This window comes from Balaenoptera musculus, chromosome 13 (genome assembly GCF_009873245.2).
Source record: "Balaenoptera musculus isolate JJ_BM4_2016_0621 chromosome 13, mBalMus1.pri.v3, whole genome shotgun sequence".
Classification (NCBI taxonomy): Eukaryota; Metazoa; Chordata; class Mammalia; order Artiodactyla; family Balaenopteridae; genus Balaenoptera; species Balaenoptera musculus.
The window spans coordinates 54,010,272-54,034,450 of record NC_045797.1 but is presented as its reverse complement, the minus strand read 5'-3'; the positions used below and the strand labels follow the sequence as shown (position 1 = coordinate 54,034,450).

Sequence of the window (24,179 nt, the reverse complement as noted above, 5' to 3'; positions counted from 1 at the left end):
GAAAAGACAGCCAGTAGTCCCCAGTCTTCCGTGTATAACTCCTTTAAAAATACCATTTCTCAGGTGCTTACTTTATAGTACAATTACTGTGTTCCATTGATTAAGCAAATAAATAATAACATTATGCTGCTCTGAGTTCAGTAATGTATTTATCTCAAAGAAGGCAATGGAAAAAGACAGATGTGCAGAGAATATTGCTCATTCAGTCTTTAGACAATGCTTGCTATGCATATATTCTCTCTCAGTCTTGTAAAACCTCTTAGGCCCACAGAGTTGTATAGATCAAGTGGTCTCTACAGGGAGTATGCAGGACCATCCATCAGTATTATTTTTTTAAAGATTAGAACCTTTGTTTATTGTCTTTCATCTTGAAAAAGGCAAATTACATTTAATATAGTGATTGACACTGGCTTCCCCACACTGTTAGTATGTCAAATGGGCTGGTGAGAGATCCTAAGGAACGGTAGAATTTTTACTTCCTCACTTGTATTCATTGCTGTATCACACTGAAGTTTACTTGTGATTACATTGATTTCCATGTGATCTAGTTTTTTGTTTTTGTTTTTTTAATTTGTCTTTTGGCTGCATTGGGTCTTTGTTGCTGCGCACGGGCTTTCTCTAGTTGCGGTGAGCTGGGGCTACTCTTTGTTGCGGTGCGCGGGCTTTTCATTGTGGTGGCTTCTCTTGTTGTGGAGCACAGGCTCCAGGGGCGCAGGCTTCAGTAGTTGCAGCACCCGGGCTCAGTAGTTGTGGCTCGCGGGCTCTAGAGCGCAGGCTCAGTAGTTGTGGCACACGGGCTTAGCAGCTCCGCGGCATGTGGGATCTTCCCAGACCAGGGCTCGAACCTGTGTCCCCTGCGTTGGCAGGTGGACTCCCAACCACTGAGCCACCAGGAAAGTCCCTCCATGTGATCTAGTTTTAACTAAACAGTCTTCAAAAAATGAGCAAGTGACTGACTGTAAAAGATGCCTATCAAAACATTAGATTGATTTTAATTATAATAGAGCACATACAAGCACACAGCGTAAAAAATGTTAGAACTCCTAATCCCAGTATGGGCTCTTATTATGGGGCAAAACCTATAATATAATCAGATCTCAAATATCAACCTCTCAAAATTTGAGATTGTGAAAGATTATTTGAAATGTGGATCTCTATTTACTGTTGTTGAAACCATAGCTTGGCTAAGTGTATAGTGTGCTTGACATATGGCTAAACCATAGCATAAAATCATAGCAAATTAGCAAGACATTTAAAAAATTGCATTCTGAGGGTAAAAACTAACCTTTATGAGTTTCTCCCCCCCCCAGAGGTGTTTGATAGAGCCATACAATATTCAATACAGTAACTACAAAATTTCACTAAATTTAATTATAAATGTTTACAAGGCCCTTTGAGGTTTCTTGTTGAGTAGTAAAAGACAAAGCATACCACTGGGGAAACACTAGTTTTTCCTGCCTTGGTCAAAATGACTGAAATAATACGTAGAATATATGGCCAAAAATTAAAATACATTCCTTTATCATCACATGCCTTTGAAACATGTAGTAATCATTGCCAAGTTGAAGAAACCAGTATGAGAACAATTACACATGGGAGATTTAAGATTGACTAAAATATAGGTGTTTGTAACATACTTTCCTCTTAGTATTTGCTAAGTTTTGTTTCAGTAGTAAAGTCTGTTTTTGGGGGGGAGTGAAGAGTAAAAGCAAAGAGATGCTAGACAAATGTATATTCTCAACAGTAAATGCTTCTTTAATAAAGATAACCTTTTTTGGAAGAAAAATCATAGTCACTTAAGGTGAAAATCGTTCACTGCAACATTCATAGGAAAATTACTGCAGCAAAGAAATTGAACCAGGAGTTCAGAGCTATTAGGGTGTCATCAGTGTAGTTAATTTTATAAAAACAAGACCTTTAACTTTAAAATTCAGTGAGCTATTTACAGTGGTGATGCCAAAATATGCAGACGCTCAAGTCCCGTATATAAAATGGTGTAGTATTTGCATATAACCTATGCACAACCTCCCCATATACTTTAAATCATCTCTAGATTACCTAATACAATATAAATCCCATGTACAAGTTGCTGGTGCAAGGCAAATTCAAGTTTTGCTTTTTGGAACTTTCTGGAATTTTTTTTCCCTGGGTATTTTTGAATTGTGGTTGGTTGAATCTGAGGATGTGGAACCAGCTGATACTGAGGGCTTACTATGAATGAAATGAGAAATGACCAAGAAGGTACAGTCTGCCACATAGAGTTTTGATGAATATCTCATAGCAAAGTTTTTTGCTTTTGAAGAGTTAGAGAACTTAAAATAGTAATTGCTAATTCCTATGCAGATATTTTTGGATAAAAGAAAATACATTCTTAATCATGCCATTCAAGATGAAGCTTACTTACTAAGAAAGTAATTGTTTTAAAGAAAATAGTGTTAGCAAAAGAACAGTTGAGAAACAAATGTTTGGAGATGGTTTGTTTTGTGATTTTTGTTGGGGGAAAAAGATCATCTATATAAACTTTAAGCACTTGGGAATTTAGGTATATGTTCTAGGAAAACTCACACATGTGCACCACGATTGTTCAAAACAGCACTGTTTTATACTTTAAAAAATGAGAAATAACTCATTGATAGTGGAATGGATAAAAATTGTGGTACAAACATACAGTGGCATATAGTGAATGAACTACAGCTCTGTGCATCAATGTAAATGAAATACAGTGTTGAGCTGGAAAAAAAAAGTACTAGAGTAAAACATACTGTATTTTACGTCAGTGTAAGGTGTCAAACATATAAAACTAAACAACCACACATGAATATGGTTAAACTAGAAGAAATACTAATTATAAAATTCAGTATAATAGGAGGCTTCAGTGGTCTTGATAATGTTCTATTTCTTAAACTGTATGGTAGTTTTAGTACTCTTTAGCTGTGTGTATACATTATATAAAATATGTATGATATTTCATGATGTTTAAAGAATTAAATCATTATGGGACAACCCTAACTTTAAAATGAGATCAATGTTGAACGTAAAAAAAATTTTACTAATTTGTGAAAGAATGCATTCCTAGTTACAGCCAATAGGTGTGCTGGTGACCGAAGCTCAGTTAATTAGACACTTAGATACCTGTTTTGCAAACTTTGAATCTTGAGCAAGTGACTTTCAGAAAGGAATTAGACGGAAGGTAGAGATCACTGCAGCAGCAGGCAAGGCTGTTCTTCGTGTAACTTTCACAGTGTTTGGCTGCCCAGCCTCAGGGCTCCTCTGTTTCCTGATGGTTTTCCAAGCTGGCGTTCCAGGCTCCCTTTGATTCTTAGGGTCTCCTATAGCTTTCTATTGAAGACCCCTCCTTCCTTCTCACTTTATCCCTAAATTAAAAACAAATTTGGAAATAGGAATTTCCAAACTATTTTTAAAACTCTTCTAAATGAGGAACTCTTGTGAATTTTGAGCCCATTTCTTGAAATGTGAAACAGCAGAACCTTAATTTGAAGAACATCAAGATAAGGGAAATGACAACAAATTTTTTTTATAATTGGTAGTTGGGATTGAAGAGTGGGTGATAAATACAGTCAACAATTCAGTTTCATTTGCGTTTAGGTATCTTTATAAGGGTTTTTTTTTTTTCAGGTGAAATAAGCATTAAAAACAATCTAAATTAAAATGTGCTTAGAACTAGGCTTTCAAATCATTGTATCAAAATATCAAACCAATGTGCTAACAAATAAGCATATTCTATTACATTGTTCTCAATACAAAATATAATTTTTTATCATACTTGAATGAAATTAATTTTTAGGTCTGAGTAAAATCTTGTCCTTCCAAAATTCCTTTTTATAAATATTTGTGTTTGTAATTTATTAGTACAGTATTATATATAACTCATGAAAATTTATAAAATTGCTGTAATTTATAAGTATTATATATGGTGGTTCATTGGGTTTTTAGGAATAGGAATATTTAGTTTTATTGTAAAGTTAGGTAATGGTTACAGCTGAAAAAGATATCTCACAAAGATACCTAGATCCAAATGAAAGTCAGTTGATCTAGAGTAGTGTGTCTCAAAATGTGATTCTTTAGTCACCAACATGCTTTTTTGAAGATCCCATCCAAGATCTACTGGAAAAAAAAAAATTGGTGTGGGGATAGGGCCATGGAATTTGCATTTTGAGCAAATAATAACAGCAAACATTTTATGGTGTTTACTGTGTCTCAGGAACTGTTCTAAGCACTATATGTTAACTCATTCTTCACTGCAACCCTGTCAGGTGTAGGTACTATTGTTATTATTCCCATTTGACAGAGAAGGAATTTGAGGTACCAGTGACTAGGAAACTCAAGGTCACACAGCTGGCAAGTGTTAGGGCCAGGATTGTATGTGGAAAACGTACCAGGCATTCTCATCCCCACTGTTCCAGTCCAAGTCATTTGAAATTGGAAAAGCTTTATTCTAAAGTAATAGTAAAGCTGAGAGGGAGGGTGATGCATAGTGGTACTTTACAGTTCTCTCTATGGGCTTTAAGTCTTTGTCAGCCAGCACTGAGTGAAAGCTGTCTTAATGCTACTTCATGGATTGTGAAACACGGCAATATTAAGTAGTATGTTCTTTAGCACATCATTAAAGTTATATTTGTTTTTATGGGTTAATGGGCTTCAGTCAATCGAAGTAAAGTTTTTTATTTGACGTGCAGTAAAACCTAAGTAAAATCACGTTTATAAAACTGAGATTTTATGTTTTAATTAATTTGGGGGGTTGTCTTCAGGATTACTGGGGGGAAAATACTTGATTACAACACTTGCTTTTGGAAGTTTTTCTAAAATATGTTAGCATACTTTTCTACCTTAGTAGATTGAACAAGATGTTGCATCGTTCTGAATATTCTCACTCCTGCGTCTTATATATTGAACCCTAGAGTTATCTTATAAATGGAATTAAAAAAAAAAAAAAAAAAACTTAACCAGGTTTTTGTTTCTTGGTTTCCTTTCTCCTAGAATGGTAGTTCTCAACTTGCTGCACGGACAAATCACCAGAGAGGCATTTTAAAAAAGATATTGATATCTGGGTCCCATCCCCAGAGACTCTAATGCGCTAGGATTGAGAAACTACTATTCTAGAAGAAGGGTATATGGGGAAATTTTCTTGGTTTCTTTTTTGTTGTTGTTCCAGTAAATTTTGATAATACTGAAAAATACACTTGATCAGGAGTTACTAGAAAATAGATGAAATATTGTAGATAAATGCTCTATCAAATTTAAACAGGTAACACCTACAATTTTTTTTTTTCCTTTCAGATTCATTACTAAACATGGGTGCATTTTTGGATAAACCCAAAACTGAGAAACATAATGCTCATGGTGCTGGGAATGGTTTACGTTACGGCCTGAGTAGCATGCAAGGATGGAGAGTGGAAATGGAAGATGCACACACAGCTGTTGTAGGTATTCCTCACGGCTTGGAAGACTGGTCGTTTTTTGCAGTTTATGATGGTCACGCTGGATCCCGAGTAGCAAATTACTGCTCAACACACTTATTAGAACACATCACTAATAATGAAGACTTTAGGGCAGCTGGAAAATCAGGATCTGCTCTTGAGCCTTCAGTGGAAAACGTCAAGAATGGTATCAGAACTGGCTTTTTGAAAATTGATGAATACATGCGTAACTTTTCAGATCTCAGAAATGGCATGGACAGGAGCGGTTCAACTGCAGTGGGAGTTATGATTTCACCTAAGCATATCTACTTCATCAACTGTGGTGATTCACGGGCTGTTCTGTATAGGAATGGACAAGTCTGCTTTTCTACCCAAGATCACAAACCTTGCAACCCAAGGGAGAAAGAGCGAATCCAAAATGCAGGAGGCAGCGTAATGATACAGCGTGTTAATGGTTCATTAGCAGTGTCTCGTGCTCTGGGGGACTATGATTACAAGTGTGTTGATGGCAAGGGCCCAACAGAACAACTTGTTTCTCCAGAGCCTGAGGTTTATGAAATTTTAAGAGCAGAAGAGGATGAATTTATCATCTTGGCTTGTGATGGGATCTGGGATGTTATGAGTAATGAGGAGCTCTGTGAATTTGTTAAATCTAGGCTTGAGGTATCTGATGACCTGGAAAATGTGTGCAATTGGGTAGTGGACACTTGTTTGCATAAGGTATGTAAGTCTTTTTTGTTATAATTAAAATGCCCTATTAATTTTGAAAAGACACGGTAAGTAAAATTAAGCAAACTTAGTTTTAAAGCTTTTAGTATTTTCTTTAGGGAAGACCTATATATTTAAAAATTATTTTCTTCACCAGAAATGAAACCTTTTTTTTTTTTGGTTGCCATCCTCATTTGTCTTAATCTTCTAATTTGCAAATTAAGTTTAATAAATTTGTGGCATGTTGTCATTTAAATAATTTAGGACTTTTTGTTGTGGCAGAGGCATCTATACACAATTGTGACTTTTGATTAAAATTCTCAACATTGGCAGTAGCCATCTTTTTTTTTTTTTTTTTTTTTTGGGGGGGCTGCGCCGTGCGGCTTGTGGGATCTCAGTTCCCCGACCAGGAATTGAACCCAGGCCCCGGTAGTGAAAGCCCAGAATCCTAACCACTAGGCCACCAGGGAACTCCTGGCAATAGCTGTCTAATGCCTGACTATGCAGCAGTTTCATAAAAAAACATGTAGAGAGGGTATGATTCTATATTAGATATACAAAAGATCAAGAGCCACATAGTATTGGAAGATACATCAGAAGCCTAGACTAAGTAAAGTTTTGTAATTTAGTTCTGAGCCCACTAGCAGCTAAGACAAAAACTGAAGTACGAGTTGTATATTTCTTATTCTGTAGTAAAAGAAGCTTTTTCCTAGCATAAAATCTAAAAGGAATTTACATGTGACTCTATATAAATAATATATGACATGGTAGATAATATTTTTAGAGGAGATAATCAAAATTCTTTTCATATAGATGTTTTTGTCATTACTGATTAAAAAACCGAAGACTAATATAAAGTGCAGTCTTGTTAAGAATTCCTTTGGAACACAAAAGTTTAATTTACATTTGCAATATTTTATGAATCTTAACTTGATACAATAATAGGGAGGAAAATCCAGACTAACAGATAATTAGCAGTTTCCTTGGATGTCTTTAAAATGTTCAGTAGTTTCAAGTGGGTTTTTGACAGCGTCTACATAGCAGTCAATTAAAATTTGAGTTTTCTGGCCAGTGCCTAAAATATGTAAGTATTCTATGACTCTGAAAAGCTATCAAGACAAAACCAACCTTTGGTTATGTGATACAGAGGTTTTGCCTTACTTACTCTGTCTAGATTAGAGCCACTCTGTTTCCTCACCATGTAAGATGCTGTGGAAGATACAGGCATAGCCAAAAAGTTTTTCAAAGGCTCTCTGAGTCTGTGGAAATGCCCAGGTTTTGTTGAAGTATCTACTTCTTTTCCATAGAATGGGAAGAGACAACTTCAAAAAGAGAAAATATAAGGGCTGGTGTTTCCAGCTTTTTTCTGAAAGGATTTTAATGATGGTATCTCTAGCTCTTCTGTTTTTTGTTTGTTTGTTTTTGTATTGTATCCTTTTTACTTCTCTAGATGAATTAAGTACAGAAATATTGATGGTTGTCAGTGCTGGAATAGTAAGTGGTTCTAAAGATGTCTATCTCCTCGGACTCTATATGGAGAGAGTCTGACCTGCAGCTTTTTGAGACAAAAGCAAGCATATGTTTTTGCCTAACTAGGAAGTGAAAACAGCATTTTCCCGATTATTAAAAAAAAAAAAAAAAAAGTTATTGAAAAGCAAGCCAGATAATACAGAATATATATATATATATTTTAAATTTATATAATACAGAATATGTAAAGAAACACTCAAAAATTTTGCCACCCACCTAAGTGGGCTATCTTCATAATTGCGGTATTTATTTTTTCAGTCTTTTTTGCCTGCCTCTGAATGTGTATATTTTTATAAAAATGAGATCATTATATTTGTTATTCTGTAGTCTACTTTTTCATTCAACAATATATTGTAGAAAGATCTCCATGTCTGTATGTATCTATCAAAATCATTTTTCATGGTTGCATAGCAGAGTGTCATGTAGTTTTGAGGGAATAGCCAGAAATCTATTAGATCTGTAATTTGGAGTAAAGAAAGAAGTTTATATTGTGGATAAACTGCACTCTCCCTTCCATTGAAAGGATGCTAGTTTTCAGGAATTTTGACCCAACCCTTCTGGATGGGGTTTGAGTGATTCTGGTGGTATATCTTCATTTGATAGGTTTCGTCAGTTTAAATTGATTAAATTTTTTTGTTGATGGTGTTAAAAGATTCTAGGCAGAATCCCAGAATCTCAGAAATGGTAAATGATAGTCATAGAGGGACAAGGGGTTGGAACACCAACCTCTTCATTTAATTTAGTTGAATGAAGTTGACCATCATAGTTCCTTTGAATGAAGTTGCATTTAAATTGAAATCAGTTTTGAGAAGCTTGGTTAGCTGTTTTGTGTTGAAACACACAGACATGAATTTTTTGAACTGCCACATGCTACTTATGGAATTAGATAAGCTTCTTATCCATTCCTGTTTTTCTGACTCCATAATTTTGTCATTCCACTTGTTTGTATTGTAAAACCAAGGGTTAGCAATATTATAAAACAATAGGATTAAAATAGAACATATGATTGCTTTGAATTTAGTCTGAAAGATTGAATTTAAATTTTGAAATCCATGGAAAGTAGGTAGACCAGTGCTAGCCCTTAGCAATTGCTCAGTAGGTGTTAGCTGCTTTTTTTTTTTTAAATGGTGGAATAAATTTATTTTTTTAAAAAAATTTTTAATTTTTTTATTGGAGTGTAGTTGATTTAACAGTGTTGTTAGTTTCTGCTGTACAGCAGAGTGAATCAGTTATACATATATATATATATATATATATATATATATCTCCACTCTTTTTTAGATTCTTTTCCCATATAGATCATTATAGAGTATTAAGAAGAGTTCCCTGTGCTATACAGTAGGTCCTTATTAGTTATCTATTTTATATATAGTAGTGTGTATATGTCAGTCCCAATCTCCCAATTTATCCCTCCATTCCACCTTTCCCCCTTGGTAACCGTAAGTTTGTTTTCTACATCTGTGCCTCAATTTCTGTTTTGTAAATAGGTTCATTTGTACCATTTATTAAGATTCCACATATAAGTGCTATCACATGATATCTGTATTTCTCTGTCTGACTCACTTCACTTAGTATGACAATCTCTAGGTCCAGGTGTTAGCTGCTTTAAGAGAAAAGATAGAGTAGATCCGGTTTTTAAGTAGATGTTTTAAGTAGGTGTTTTTAAGATATTTTCCTGATAATAGATTTAAATTAAGTGTTGGGAATTCCCTGGCGGTCCAGTGGTTATGACTTGGCACTTTAACTGCCAGGCCCCGGGTTCGATCCCTGGTCGGGGAACTAAGATCCCGCAAGCTGCATGGCGCAACCAAAAAATAAATAAATAAAATAAAATAAAAAATAAATAAATTAATTAAGTGTTAAAATTTTCTAGCACTTCTAACGTTTGTCATTCCCTAATAGTTTACAGAGACGTTTATATGTTAACTCATGAACTCTTGGGAAATTATGATAACCATCAAAATCACAATAGTATCAAAAAATTGCTTTTTATGAGCCAAATGCAGTATACTTTAAGCACTTTACACATATTTTAATTTATTTAATTTTCACAACAACCATAAAAGGTAGTTAGCATTATTATTGTTAAAGATAGTCATTTTTCAGAGTTGCTGTTTAACAGTATGAAGCTACAAGTGTTGCATGACTCTGGTCAGGTATTACCCTATTTAGATGATTAACTCTAGGGAAGAATGGTCCCTAAGAAAGCAGCTTTCCCATTTTACTGCCAGTGCTGCTAGCATTCGTGGTGTTTATGCTAACTAATTTCAGGTCACATAGAATATGTGACAGCTGTTTGCATAGCCTTTCATAACTTATAGATCACACTCATTTTATTTATCCTCATAGTAACCTCAGGTGAACAAAATAAAAATTTTAATTTCCAGTTTGCAAGTAAGGAAATGGAGGTTTGTCATTAAAAGACTTTAAGAAAAAAAAGAAAGGAAGAAAGAAAAGCTGTAAGTCAGATATTTGGTGAGTTTTGAAGCAGAGTCTAGAATCCAAGTTTTCTGACTTAAGTTTTGTATATATGTAGCCAAACTTTCCCAGAGGATTTGATGAAAAATTTTTTCCTAAGGGAAACATTAAGACTTTCCTTTTCTTTTTTCAATAATTATAAGATTAAAATTTTTTAAACAAATGCAATGATGTTTGAAGTAAAGTTATTAATCTTTATGTCCCTCCTTGTCAGTCTCATTCCCCTTAGGTAACCACTGTTTACAGTTTGCTATATATCCTTCCAAATAATTCTCTGTGTTTATTCATACAAATAGAAGTATAAAAACATGGTTTTCTTTCCTTTTTTTTTTTAATCTTTCAATTTTATTTTATTTATTTTTTTATAAAGCAGGTCCTTATTAGTCATCAGTTTTATACACATCAGTGTATACCTGTCAATCCCAATCGCCCAATTCATCACACCCCCACCCCCACCCCACCCCCGCTGCTTCCCCCCTTGGTGTCCATACGTTTGTTCTCTACATCTGTGCCTCAATTTCTACCCTGCAAACTGGTTCATCTGTACCATTTTTCTAGGTTCCACATATATGTGTTAATATACGATATTTGTTTTTCTCTTTCTGACGTATTTCACTCTGTATGACAGTCTCTAGATCCATCCACGTCTCAACAAATGACCCAATTTCGTTCCTTTTTATGGCTGAGTAATATTCCATTGTATATATGTACCACATCTGCTTTATCCATTCGTCTGTCGATGGGCATTTAGGTTGCTTCCATGAGCTGGCTGTTGTACATAGAGCTGTAATGAACACTGGGGTACATGTTGTCTTTTTGAATGATGGTTTTCTCTGGGTATATGCCCAGTAGTGGGATTGCTGGGTCATATGGTAATTCTATTTTTAGATTTTAAGGAACCTCCATACTGTTCTCCATAGTGGCTGTATCAATTTACATTCCCACCAACAGTGCTGGAGGGTTCCCTTTTCTCCACACCCTCTACAGCATTTGTTGTTTGTAGATTTTCTGATGATGCCCATTCTAACTAGTGTGAGGTGATACCTCACTGTAGTTTTGATTTGCATTTCTCTAATAATTAGTGATGTTGAGCAGCTTTTCATGTGCTTCTTGGCCATCTGTATGTCTTCTTTGGAGAAATGTCTGTTTAGGTCTTCTGCCCATTTTTGGATTGGGTTGTTTGTTTTTTTAATATTGACTGCATGAGCTGTTTATATATTTTGGAGGTTAATCCTTTGTCCGTTGATTCGTTTGCAAATATTTTCTCCCATTCTGCGGTTATCTTTTCGTCTTGTTTATGGTTTCCTTTGCTGTGCAAAAGCTTTTAAGTTTCATTAGGTCCCATTTGTTTATTTTTGTTTTTATTTCCATTACTCTAGGAGGTGGATCAAAAAAGATCTTGCTGTGATTTATGTCAAAAAGTGTTCTTACTATGTTTTCCTCTAAGAGTTTTATAGTGTCTGGTCTTACATTTAGGTCTCAAATCCATTTTGAGTTTATTTTTGTGTATGGTGTTAGGGAGTGTTCTAATTTCATTCTTTTACATGTAGCTGTCCAGTTTTCCCAGCACCACTTATTGAAGAGACTGTCTTTTCTCCATTGTATATCCTTGCCTCCTTTGTAATAGATTAGTTGACCATAGGTGCGTGGGTTTATCTCTGGGCTTTCTATCTTGTTCCATTGATCTATGTTTCTGTTTTTGTGCCAGTACCATATTGTCTTGATTACTGTAGCTTTGTAGTATAGTCTGAAGTCAGGGAGTCTGATTCCTCCAGCTCCGTTTTTTTCCCTCAAGACTGCTTTGGCTATTTGGGGTCTTTTGTGTCTCCATACAAATTTTAAGATTTTTTGTTCTAGTTCCGTAAAAAGTGCCATTGGTAATTTGATAGGGATTGCATTGAATCTGTAGATTGCTTTGGGTAGTATAGTCATTTTCACAATATTGATTCTTCCAATCCAAGAACATGGTATATCTCTCCATCTGTTGTTATCATCTTTAATTTCTTTCATCATTGTCTTATAGTTTTCTGCATACAGGTCTTTTGTCTCCCTAGCTAGGTTTATTCCTAGGTATTTTATTCTTTTTGTTGCAATGGTAAATGAGAGTGTTTCCTTAATTTCTCTTTCAGGTTTTTCATCATTAGTGTATAGGAATGCAAGAGATTTCTGTGCATAAATTTTGTATCCTGCAACGTTACCAAATTCATTGATTAGCTCTAGTAGTTTTCTGGTGGCATCTTTAAGATTCTCTATGTATAGTATCATGTCATCTGCAAACAGTGACAGTTTTACTTCTTCTTTTCCAATTTGTATTCCTTTTATTTCTTTTTCTTCTCTGATTGCCATGGCCAGGACTTCCAAAACTATGTTGAATAATAGTGGTGAGAGTGGACATCCTTGTCTTGTTCCTGATCTTAGAGGAAATGCTTTCAGTTTTTCACCATTGAGAATGATGTTTGTTGTGGGTTTGTCATATATGGCCTTTATTTTGTTGAGGTAGGTTCCCTCTATGCCCACTTTTTGGAGAGTTATTATCATAAACGGGTGTTGAATTTTGTCAAAAGCTTTTCCTCCATCTATTGGATGATCATATGGTTTTTCTTCAGTTTGTTAATATGGTGTATCACATTGATTGATTTGCGTATATTGAAGAATCCTTGCATCCCTGGGATCAATCCCACTTGATCATGGTGTATGATTCTTTTAATGTGTTGTTGGATTCTGTTTGCTAGTATTTTGTTGAGGATTTTTGCATCTATATTCATCAGTGATATTGGTCTATAATTTTCTTTTTTTGTAGTATCTCTGTCTGGTTTTGGTGTCAGGGTGATGGTGTCCTCATAGAATGAGTTTGCGAGTGTTCCTTCCTCTGCAATTTTTTGGAAGAGTTTGAGTAGGATGGGTGTTAGCTCTTCTAAATGTTTGATAGAATTCACCTGTGAAGCCATCTGGTCCTGGACTTTTGTTTGTTGGAAGATTTTTAATCACAGTTTCAATTTCATTACTTGTGATTGGTCTGTTCATATTTTCTGTTTCTTCCTGGTTCAGTCTTGGAAGGTTATACCTTTCTAAGAATTTGTCCATTTCTTCCAGGTTGTCTATTTTATTGACATACAGTTGCTTGTAGTAGTCTCTTAGGATGCTTTGTATTTCTGCGGTGTCTGTTGTAACTTCTCTTTTTTCATTTCTAATTTTATTGATTTGAGTCCTCTCCCTCTTTTTCTTGATGAGTCTGGCTAATGGCTTATCAATTTGGTTTATCTTCTCAAAGAACCAACTTTTAGTTTTATTGATCTTTGCTATTGTTTTCTTTGTTTCTATTTCCTTTATTTCTGCTCTGATCTTGATGATTTCTTTCCTTCTGCTAACTTTGGGTTTTGTTTGTTCTTCTTTCTCTAGTTCCTTTAGGTGTAAAGTTAGATTGTTTATTTGTGATTATTCTTGTTTCTTGATGTAGGCTTGTATAGCTATAAACTTCCCTCTTAGAACTGGTTTTGCTGCATCCCATAGGTTTTGGATCATCTTGTTTTTATTGTCATTTGTCTCTAGGTTTTTTTGATTTCCTCTTTGATTTCTTCAGTGCCCTCTTAGTTATTTAGTAAAGTATTGTTTAGCCTCCATGTGTTTGTGTTTTTTACATTTTTTTCCCCTGTAATTCATTTCTAATATCATAGCGTGTGGTCGGAAAAGATGCTTGATAATGATTTCAATTTTCTTAAATTTACTGAGGCTTTATTTGTGACCCAAGATGTGATCTATCCTGGAGAATGTTCCGTGCGCACTTGAGAAGAAAGTGTAATCTACTGTTTCTGGATGGAATGTCCTATAAATATCAATTAAATCTGTCTGGTCTGTTGTGTCATTTAAAGCTTCTGTTTCCTTATTTATTTTCATTTTGGATGATCTGTCCATTGGTGTAAGTGAGGTGCTAAAGTCTCCCGCTATTATTGTGTTACTGTCGATTTCCTCTTTCAGAGCTGTTAGCAGTTGCCTTATGTATTGAGTTGCTCCTATGTTGGGTGCATATATATTTATAATTGTTATATCTTCTTCTTGGATTGATCCCTTGATCATTATGTAGTGTCCTTCCTTGTCTCTTGTAACATTCTTTATTTTAAAGTCTATCTTAGCTGATCTGAGTATTGCTACTCCAGCTTTCTTTTGATTTCCATTTGTATGGAATATCTTTTTCCATCCCCTCAGTCTGAGGTGGGTCTCTTGTAGACAGCATATATATGGGTCTTGTTTTTGTATCCATTCAGGAAGCCTGTGTCTTTTGGTTGGAGCATTTAATCCATTCACGTTTAAGATAATTATCGATATGTATGTTCCTATGACCATTTTCTTAATTGTTTTGGGTTTGTTTTTGTAGGTCCTTTTCTTCTCTTGTGTTTCCCACTTAGAGAAGTTCCTTTAGCATTTGTTGTAGAGCTGGTTTGGTGGTGCTGAATTCTCTTAGCTTTTGCTAGTCTGTAAAGCTTTTGATTTCTCCATCGAATCTGAATGAGATCCTTGCTGGGTAGAGTAATCTTGGTTGTAGGTTCTTTCCTTTCATCACTTTAAGTATACCATGCCACTCCCTTCTGGCTTGTAGAGTTTCTGCTGAGAAATCAGCTGTTAACCTTATGGGAGTTCCCTTGTATGTTATTTGTCGTTTTTCCCTTGCTGCTTTCCATAATTTTTCTTTGTCTTTAATTTTTTCCCGTTTGATTACTATGTGTCTCGGCGTGTTTCTCCTTGGATTTATCCTGTACGGGGCTCTGCACTTCGTAGACTTGGGTGGCTATTTCCTTTCCCAAGTTAGGGAAGTTTTCGATTATAATCTCTTCAAATATTTTCTCTGGTCCTTTCTCTCTCTCTTCTCCTTTTGGGACCCCCATGATGCAAATGTTGTTGTGTTTAATGTTGTCCCAGAGGTCTCTTAGGCTGTCTTCATTTCTTTTCATTCTTTTTTCTTTAGTCTGTTCCGCAGCAGTGAATTCCACCATTCTGTCTTCCAGGTCACTGATCTGTTCTTCTGCCTCAGTTATTCTGCTATTGATTCCTTCTAGTGTAGTTTTCATTTCAGTTATTGTATTGTTCATCTCTGTTTGTTTGTTCTTTAATTTAAGTCTTTGTTAAACATTTCTTGCATCTTCTCGATCTTTGCCTCCATTCTTTTTCCGAGGTCCTGGATCATCTTCACTCTCATTATCCTGAATTCTTTTTCTAGAAGGATGCCTATCTCCACTTCATTTAGTTCTTTTTCTGGGGGTTTATCTTCATCTGGTACATAGCCCTCTGCGTTTTCATCTTGTCTATCTTTCTGTGAATGTGGTTTCTGTTCCACAGGCTGCAGGATTGTAGTTCTTCTTGGTTCTGCTGTCTGCCCTCTGGTGGATGAGGCTATCTAAGAGGCTTGTGCAAGTTTCCTGATGGGAGGGACTGGTGGTGGGTAGAGCTGACGGTTGTCTGGTGGGCAGAGCTCAGTAAAACTTTAATCTGTTTGACTGCTGATGGGTGGGGCTGGGTTGCCTCCCTGTTGGTTGTTTGGCTAGAGGCAACCAAACACTGGAGCCTACCTGTGCTCTTTGGTGGGGCTAATGGCAGACTCTGGGAGGGCTCACACCAAGGAGTACTTCCCAGAACTTCTGCTCCCAGTGTCCTTGTCCCCACAGTGAGCTACAGCCACCCCCGCCTTTGCAGGAGACCCGCCAACACTAGCAGGTAGGTCTGGTTCAGTCTCCCCTGGGGTCCCTGCTCCTTCGCCTGGGTCCCCATGCACAAACTACTTTGTGTGTGCCCTCCAAGAGTGGAGTCTCTGTTTCCTCCAGTCCTGTGGAAGTCCTGCAATCAAATCCCTCTAGCCTTCAAAGTCTGATTCTCTAGGAATTCCTCCTTCCGTTGCCAGACCCCCAGGTTGGGAAGCCTGACATGGAGCTCAGAACCTTCACTGCAGTGAGTGGACTTCTGTGGTATAAGTGTTCTCCAGTCTGTGAGTCACCCACCCAGCGGTTACGGGATTTGATTTTGCTGTGATTGCGCCCCTCCTACCATCTCATTGTGGCTTCTCCTTTGTCTTTGGATGTGGGGTATCTTTTTTGGTGAATTCCAGTGTCTTCCTGTTGATGATTGTCCAGCAGCTAGTTGTGATTCTGGTGCTCTCGCAAGAGGGAGTGAGAGCACGTCCTTCTACTCCACCATCTTGTTTCAGGGCCTCTTCTTTCCTTTTTTTTGTTTTTTGCTTTTTACAGAAATGGATCATGCTATGCATGTTACTTTGCCACCTGCTTTGTTTTTCTTAAATCATAAAAGTCAATATTCCTTTAAGTTGTTTTTTTAAAATACAATTTGATTTCCCTTAATTCAATTTATATATCACCTATTAGAAGCTTATTTATTTTAAAACATGAGATATAATACCTGATAGTTGGATTAAGTTAGGGGAAATTAATAACATTTTCCAAAGGCAATATCAATCCAAATTATTGATAAAACATGGAAAATGTACTTAAATTGTATACCCCCCAAAATAATTGTTTAGCCCTGAATTCAGGAGTTTTTCCACTATAGTTTTCAGAAAATATGATCATAAATAATGCTACTTTAAAAATAGACATAGATAATATTAGAGTGGGGTGTGGCTGGGTTTTTTGAAGAGAAGGATGTAAAAATACAGTATATGTAGTGTAGAAATCCCCCAACTTTTTTTTTTTTTAAAAAAAAGGAATTCCAGGGCTTCCCTGGTGGCACAGTGGTTGAGAGTCTGCCTGCCAGTGCAGGGGACGCGGGTTCGAGCCCTGGTCTGGGAAGATCCCACATGCCGCGGAGCGACTGGGCCCGTGAGCCACAGTTGCTGAGCCTGTGCGTCTGGAGCCTGTGCTCCGCAGCGGGAGAGGCCGCGATAATGAGAGGCCTGCGCACCGTGATGAAGAGTGGCCCCCACTTGCCGCAACTGGAGGAAGCCCTCACACAGAAACGAGGACCCAACACAGCCATAAATAAATAAAAATTAAAAAACAAAACAAAAAACAAAAACAAAAAAATCATTTATATATAAAAAAAAAAAGGAATTCCTTTATTTTTATTATTTATTTATTTATTTATTCACTTTTAGCTGTGTTGGGTCCTCGTTTCCGTGCAAGGGCTCTCTCCAGTTGCGGCAAGCGGGGACCACTCACCATCGCGGCCTCTCTTGCTGCGGAGCACAGGCTCCAGATGCACAGGCTCAGTAGTTGTGGCTCATGGGCCCAGTTGCTCCGCGGCATGTGGGATCCTCCCAGACCAGGGCTCGAACCCGCGTCCCCTGCATTGGCAGGCAGACTCTCAACCACTGCGCCACCAGGGAAGCTCCCCCCGCCCCAACTTTCTTTGTTGATGGTGTCTTGAGTATCTCAGTAAGTTTTTTTACAGTGCTACTTAGCCATATTAATACCTAATAGTTACGAGTATTAAGTAGTTAGAGCCAAACTTAATGAGTATACAAAATAATAAATAATACACATACATTGAAAAAACGTTTTATTTCATTCTTTTAAAAACTAGTTACATACTGATGAGATGTGTGCACCTGTTGGACACTGCACAACTTCTCAAACCTTGGAATCATTAGGCACTGTCACACTTGTTTCCTGTATCACATTGATTTTTATGAGGACTTGCTTTTTAATCACAGTAAGTCCCAGAACCCCAGCTTTGGAAAAATAGGATGTCATTGAGAGGAATATAGTGCTGTCTAATGTTAAAAGTGTGAACTACCTTGAGCTAGTTTGTGGGGTGTCCACAGATAGATGTTGAGTATCACTGTGTCATCCCCCTCCCCCCTCCATTTAAAATATCTCTGTGAGTGCACTGTGGCATCCTGGGGCTTCTTGGCACACTGTTTAGAACCATGGGTTTGGTATTAGAACATAGGCTTTGGAACCAGACAACTGGGTTTTGAATTATGCTCTGCCACTTAGTGCAAAGCCTGGATTTGTTCATCTTATAAAATAGAGGTAATAATATCTTCTTCATGGAGTTGCTGAGAGTAAAGCTTTTGGCAAGTGCATGAACAGTATCTGGTTTACAGGCTTCAATAAATTTTAGTTCTATTGATGATGGTTATGAAACAGAGGTAGATTTGTATGAAGGGAAATACAGTTTCAAGCAATAAAGAAATGGTGGGAGAATTGAGTATTCTTGAAAGGAAGTAATGATAGGCTTCATCTTTCATGGGTGGCTGAAAATTTGGGCTATTCCTTAAGTTTGGCTGGTTTTTGAGCTCTGTGTAAATGAGATAACTACAGTGAGCTACAGGTTAAAAAATGAGGAATATTTATGGTTCACTTATCAGATACTCATTTACTAACTTTGGTAGTGTTAGAGATTCTGTTCACAACCTATTTCATGTGCTGTGTTAAGACTTGATCCAGAACACTTCTTTGTAACCATGCAGCATTCAACTTTAAAGCTAACAGCATCAAATTATTTAATGATTAATTTTAGATACCCTTGCTTATAGCAGGGGCACTGGCTACTTTGATCTATAACTGTCTATTAAAGCTCTGATTCCTTAGAGTACTACTGCTGTGCTATTGTCAAAATTAAAAAATGAAAAGGGGCTGAAATAATCAGTTTTAAACATCTGGCTAATTGCCTTAGTTGTTCAACTTGATTCAGTTTTTTTTGAATCATATTTCATTTCTGGAATTTACAGAAAATTTATACTGAATATGCAAGGATGATTTATCTCTAGAAAACTGAAGAGGCATAAAGGGAAGGATCTTTTTCAATTGCTGTATAAAAATTACTGAAACAGACTCATACTTTGTGTTTAGGGGAAAATCATCTTTATGTAGAAATAGAAACACCATCATTGAAATCACACGTGCCAAGATGTTAATCTAAATTATTTCCTTTAAATATCTTTGGGTACTTAAACTTCTTGAAACTATCTTTTAGTTAATTTTCCAAATGATAAGATGTATGTTTTATAACTTATAAAAATCTAATGGAAATTATATAGATAGATTGATTAGGAATGGCTAAACAATGCTCATGCTGTTGTTATCAAAATAGAGAACGGTTAGAAGAAACTGGATTTCTAAAAATGTAAGGTGTGAATTCTGTTTATTCATAAAATTGCTTTAAAAAAAATCATTGGCATTCAAGTGATGCTTGATTCTTGAATATCTGTGGTATAAAGATTTTGCCTGACCTGAATTTATATGGTAGATCCTGATTCCTGTGGAATGTATTGCTGTTTGGAACCATAGGGTGTATATGTGGGATATGTGTGTGTATATCTTCATATATATATATATATTTTTTCATGTAGCCAACGTAGTATTTCTAATATTAAGTCATTATGCAAGTTTTGGTGGGTTTCATTAAGGAGTAAAATCCTTTGGGCCAATTTGGAAATCCTAATTCTTTTTCCAGATATTGAGAACTGGGTTATATACTCATCATGATTCTTTCTACTAAAGCATAAGAATTCTGTGCAGAGAGTTACTCTTTTTGAAGCCTTCTTAAGACCCAGCCTTTAGTGCCTTCAAACTTTGCTGCACTGAGTTTTAGGAGATTGTGGCAGAAGTTTTTCAAGACCTGCCTATCTTTGGCTATGTCATGTGGGTCCCAAAAAGGTGACGAGTCTTAACCAAACAATGCCTGCCTAGATTCTGGCCATGATGACTGAAAAGACTAGACTAGCATGGGTGTGGCCTTGGCTCTTTTCACTTGGGTTGGCAAATCCCACTGCCATTGACTTAGTTTTTTAGAGTGGTGAATAAAATTTTAAAAAGGGAGTTAAAAAAATCACTATTCCAAGAACAGTTTCATTCTTTTCTAAAAAAACTCAATAAAAGTAATATACCGATAAGAAAAGTAGTGAGAAAATGTTTTAAATTTATTGCTTGTAGTCTCATGGTAATAGAGTAGTATATATTCTGTTTCCTTTTCCTTTTGTGATGGTGTGATTAAAAAGGCAGCAGTAAAATTTGTTCTTAAATTAGCAGTTTTAGCTGCTCTCTACAAATCCTGACACTGTAATTCTGTGTAACAGTCTGATGTCATTTCTTCAAAAGTTATTACATCTGACTACAGTGTATCTCAGTTTGATTGTTTGATACTGTACCCTCAGAAGAGTTTCCAGTTTAACTTTTCTTCTCTGCTTGTTCATTTTAGTGTCTTGGGTATCCTAATGATCAACAATTTTCAGCCACGTCAGTTCAATAGAGTTTCAGTAGCACGGCTCTGTTGCAGGTTAATTAGCTAGGAAAAAAATGTATATTTCTTTGGGAGTATGCATTTTGGGCTTAAGTCACTTTGGGAATATGCAATCTTGAGTGGGAAACAAAGTTTTTAGGAGATTTAATATATGTGAAGATATCTTCATTTCTCAGGTTGTGGAATGGTGGTGGATAAGAAAAGGTACACGGAATCAAAAGTCATAAAATAATTATGATCTATGCATACCTGGAGTCCTTGTTTCTTCAGGGTGTGCTTCAAATAGTTCTTTGGAATGAAAATGAATGTGTTGAAGGTGTACATTCTAGATGATTAAATAAGTAATTGCTTAATGTAATTAAATCTATTTTGAAGTAAATAATAGAAAGTTGGTAGACTATTGAAGTATAATTTTTCTTTTTCTTTTTTTAATATACAGGGAAGTCGAGATAACATGAGTATTGTACTAGTTTGCTTTTCAAATGCCCCCAAGGTCTCAGATGAAGCAATGAGAAAAGACTCAGAGTTGGATAAGTACTTGGAATCACGGGTGGAAGGTAAGAAAGATGCTTTTTTTTTTTATTTATTTAGAAGGAAAGGAAAATTATTATTCCTTGTTTATCAAATAGTTCTTTTAAAATTTCCTGCAGCTTTTGGACTAAAAATCCATTATTATTCAGGAATGAGGGAGAGGAAAACCTAGTCTCTTTGTCTTCAACATAATTTGCTAATTTGTTTGGGTTTAAATCTGTTATCTTACTTGTTTACATATGTTCCATCTGTTCTTTTCCCTTTTTTCTCCTTTCTTCCCTTTTGGGTTAATCGGTATTTTTTATTCCATTTCATCCCTGCATTTGCTTATCAGTTATACATTCTTTTAAATATTCATTTAGTGGTTACCCTGATAGAGAATACATGTTAGAGTCTATGACAGGATCTCCAACTTAATACTTCATTTTGATTTTATATGTGCTGCTTTTTAGATATAAAATTACTTTTTATGAAGTTATATTATGTCAGTCTTATTTATTTATTTATTTTGCCTTGATGTCATTCTTAACAAAGTTCTTTCCTCAATTCATGGTTACATTTTTTTTTTTTGAACAAAATGTAAAATTTTGTTTTATATATTTTTAACTTTTTATTTTATATTGGAGTATAGTTGATTAACAATGTTGTGATAGTTTCAGGCGTACAGCAAAGTGATTCAGTTACACATGTGCATGTATCTATTCTTTTTCAAATTCTTCTCCCATTTAGGTTGTTACATAATATTGAGCAGAGTTCAGTGTTACATATTGACCTATATTTTTTCCTAACACCTTTATGGCTTGATTATTATTATTTTTTAATAGTACACTTGAATGATATAATTAATGATTATGTTGTGGTCGGCTTGTCAGATTTGGCCTATTACAAGTCATGTTTTAGATGAACAGTAGCTATAGTAATTGGTAATAGTCTTGAAATACAAAAATTTGCAATTTCAAATGTGTAATTACCAAAGGAAAACTACCTTCTCTTGCAGATTTGGAGAGCGGGGGGAGATTTATCTTTTCTAGCTTTACAGCTATCTAGCCACACACCATAAACAAAGGTGCATAAAGGTTTTGTTTTTGTTGGTCTGCAATTTCTTCAGCTCTGAATTGTCAGTGAGTTCTGTTTTCAGGGTAATGGAAAGATAAGAAACATGTGGGAACACTTTGAAGACAACGTCAGAGGCACTCTTATTCCTGTTGATAATATCATAATTATTAAGAGGAGCTGTTTATAGGAGTTTTTAATAATACATGTTTTCTAAAAGGTCTAGTGTATTTGGGTGGGGGATTGCTGGCTCAAATTTATCAAAGGCAAGAAGGATTTTCTTTCTTTCTTTTTTTTTTAAACATCTTTATTGGAGTACAATTGCTTTACAATGGTGTGTTAGTTTCTGCTTTATAACGAAGTGAATCAGTTATACATATAAATATGTTCCCATATCTCTTCCCTCTTGCATCTCCCTCCCTCCCACCCTCCCTATGCCACCCCTCTAGGTGGTCACAAAGCACCGAGCTGATCTCCCTGTGCTATGTGGCTGCTTCCCACTAGCTATCTATTGAATTTTCTTATTGTCCTATTTCTTCATTCACAAAGAAGAAACTAGATAGTTTTCATTTTGGGAAGAACTCTAAAATTTGGTCAGTTACTTGTTATATGATCTCAACCAACTTGCCTGATCTCTTAAGGCTCCAATTTCTTTATTGTGAACTAAAGGTAAAAACACCAACCATACAGTTTGTTTTAATAATAAATGAGATAACTTAAAGTACCTGGTATGGTGCCTATGTCCTCAGCAAACTGTAGCTTTTATCAACTCTTCTGTAACAGCTAAATTTTAATTTCTTCTGTTTATTTATTTGTTTATTTATTCATTCATTCATTCATTTATGGCTGTGTTGGGTCTTCGTTGCAGCACACAAGCTTCTCATTGCAGTGGCTTCTTTTGTTGCAGAGCATGGGCTCTAGGTGCTCAGGCTTCAATAGTTGTGGCATGCGGGCTCTAGAGCACAGCTCAGTAGTTGTGGCGCACAGGCTAACTTGCTCCGCAGCATGTGGGATCTTCCCGGACCAGGGCTCGAACCCATGTCCCCTGCATTGGCAGGCGGATTCTTAACCAATGTGCCACCAGGGAAGCCCCCTAAGTTTTAATTTCTTAAATGTGTGGTCAGTTCAGCTCAATGTGGGTTGTTAACATTTAAAATTAATTTTCTTTTGTATAGTTTTAAAGTTTCCAAAATATATGTTATATGGCAGAGATGACAGATATGTAATAATATGATATGGTCTTGGGGGCTATGGTAGATACTTGATTATTAATCATTCAATCAAAAAACACTTAAAAATCCTTGAAAAAGCATCCACTACAAATCAATATGCCTTGGTACCTAACTTCTTTTTTATAAGGTAGCGTTGTTCAAGAGCATTATATTTCTATTAGAGTTTTAAATCATGTAATCTGACATTAAAATTTTGAGTTGAAAGCATTCTGGTGTATTGGCAAGTCTTTGTATGTGTTTTTATTGGGAATGCAGAGGGGAGGTATAATGTTAAAATAAACAGGGAATAGCCTTTAACCTAAATTGATTAGATATTTGGTGAATGCCTTCTACATGTATTCATTTCTTCAGCTGTCCCTGAGCATGTCTGTTACTGGGAATGCAGCAGAAAACAAAACAAAAACATTCTTGATCTCATGGAGTTTATAATATAGTGGAGACCTTTTTTTTTTTTTTTTTAATAGAAGAAAAACAACAGTAAGCAGACAGTAACAAGGAATATTGGTTAGGCAGGTCTCTGAGGAAAAACATTTGAGCAGATACCTATATATGGAAGAGAGTGGCTATCTGGGGAAGAACATTCCAGCAAAGGGAGCAACAAGGACTGAGGAGGGAATATGCTTAGAGTGTGTGGCTAGATGAGAATGAGCTGGTGGAAAAGTGAAAGATGAAGAGAGATTGCTAAGAAGCAGATCATGTAGGGCTCTGCAGACTAAAATGAGGTCTTTGGACTTCATTCAGATGGTGCTGGGAAGTCATTGGAAGAGTGCAAGAGTGACTTGATCTGACTTTTTTTTTTAATAAATTTATTTTATTTATTTATTTTTGGCTGCGTTGGGTCTCCGTTGCTGTACGCAGGCTTTCTCTAGTGGAACGCGGGGGCTGCTCTTCTTTGCAGCGCGTGTGCTTCTCATTGCGGTGGCTTCTCTTGTGGCGGAGCACAGGCTCTAGGTGCGCAGGCTTCAGTAGTTGTGGCACACGGGCTCAGTAGTTGTGGCTCACGGGCTCTAGAGCGCAGACT

The 24,179-nt window shown here is 36.1% G+C and overlaps 1 protein-coding gene across 3 annotated transcripts in view; it reads left to right on the top strand.

The window, feature by feature from the left end:
- PPM1B (protein phosphatase, Mg2+/Mn2+ dependent 1B) overlaps nt 1–24,179 on the top strand; it is an 82,130-nt gene that overhangs the window by 42,866 nt on the left and 15,085 nt on the right. For 2 of the 3 annotated variants that reach the window (XM_036872323.1, XM_036872322.1), the window contains exons 2-3: nt 5,299–6,158; nt 20,782–20,899. In XM_036872323.1, coding sequence (XP_036728218.1) covers nt 5,313–6,158; nt 20,782–20,899 — 964 coding nt within the window. In that variant the 5' untranslated portion in view covers nt 5,299–5,312. The remainder of the gene's footprint in view (nt 1–5,298; nt 6,159–20,781; nt 20,900–24,179) is intronic. The other variant, XM_036872324.1, reaches the window with a different exon arrangement.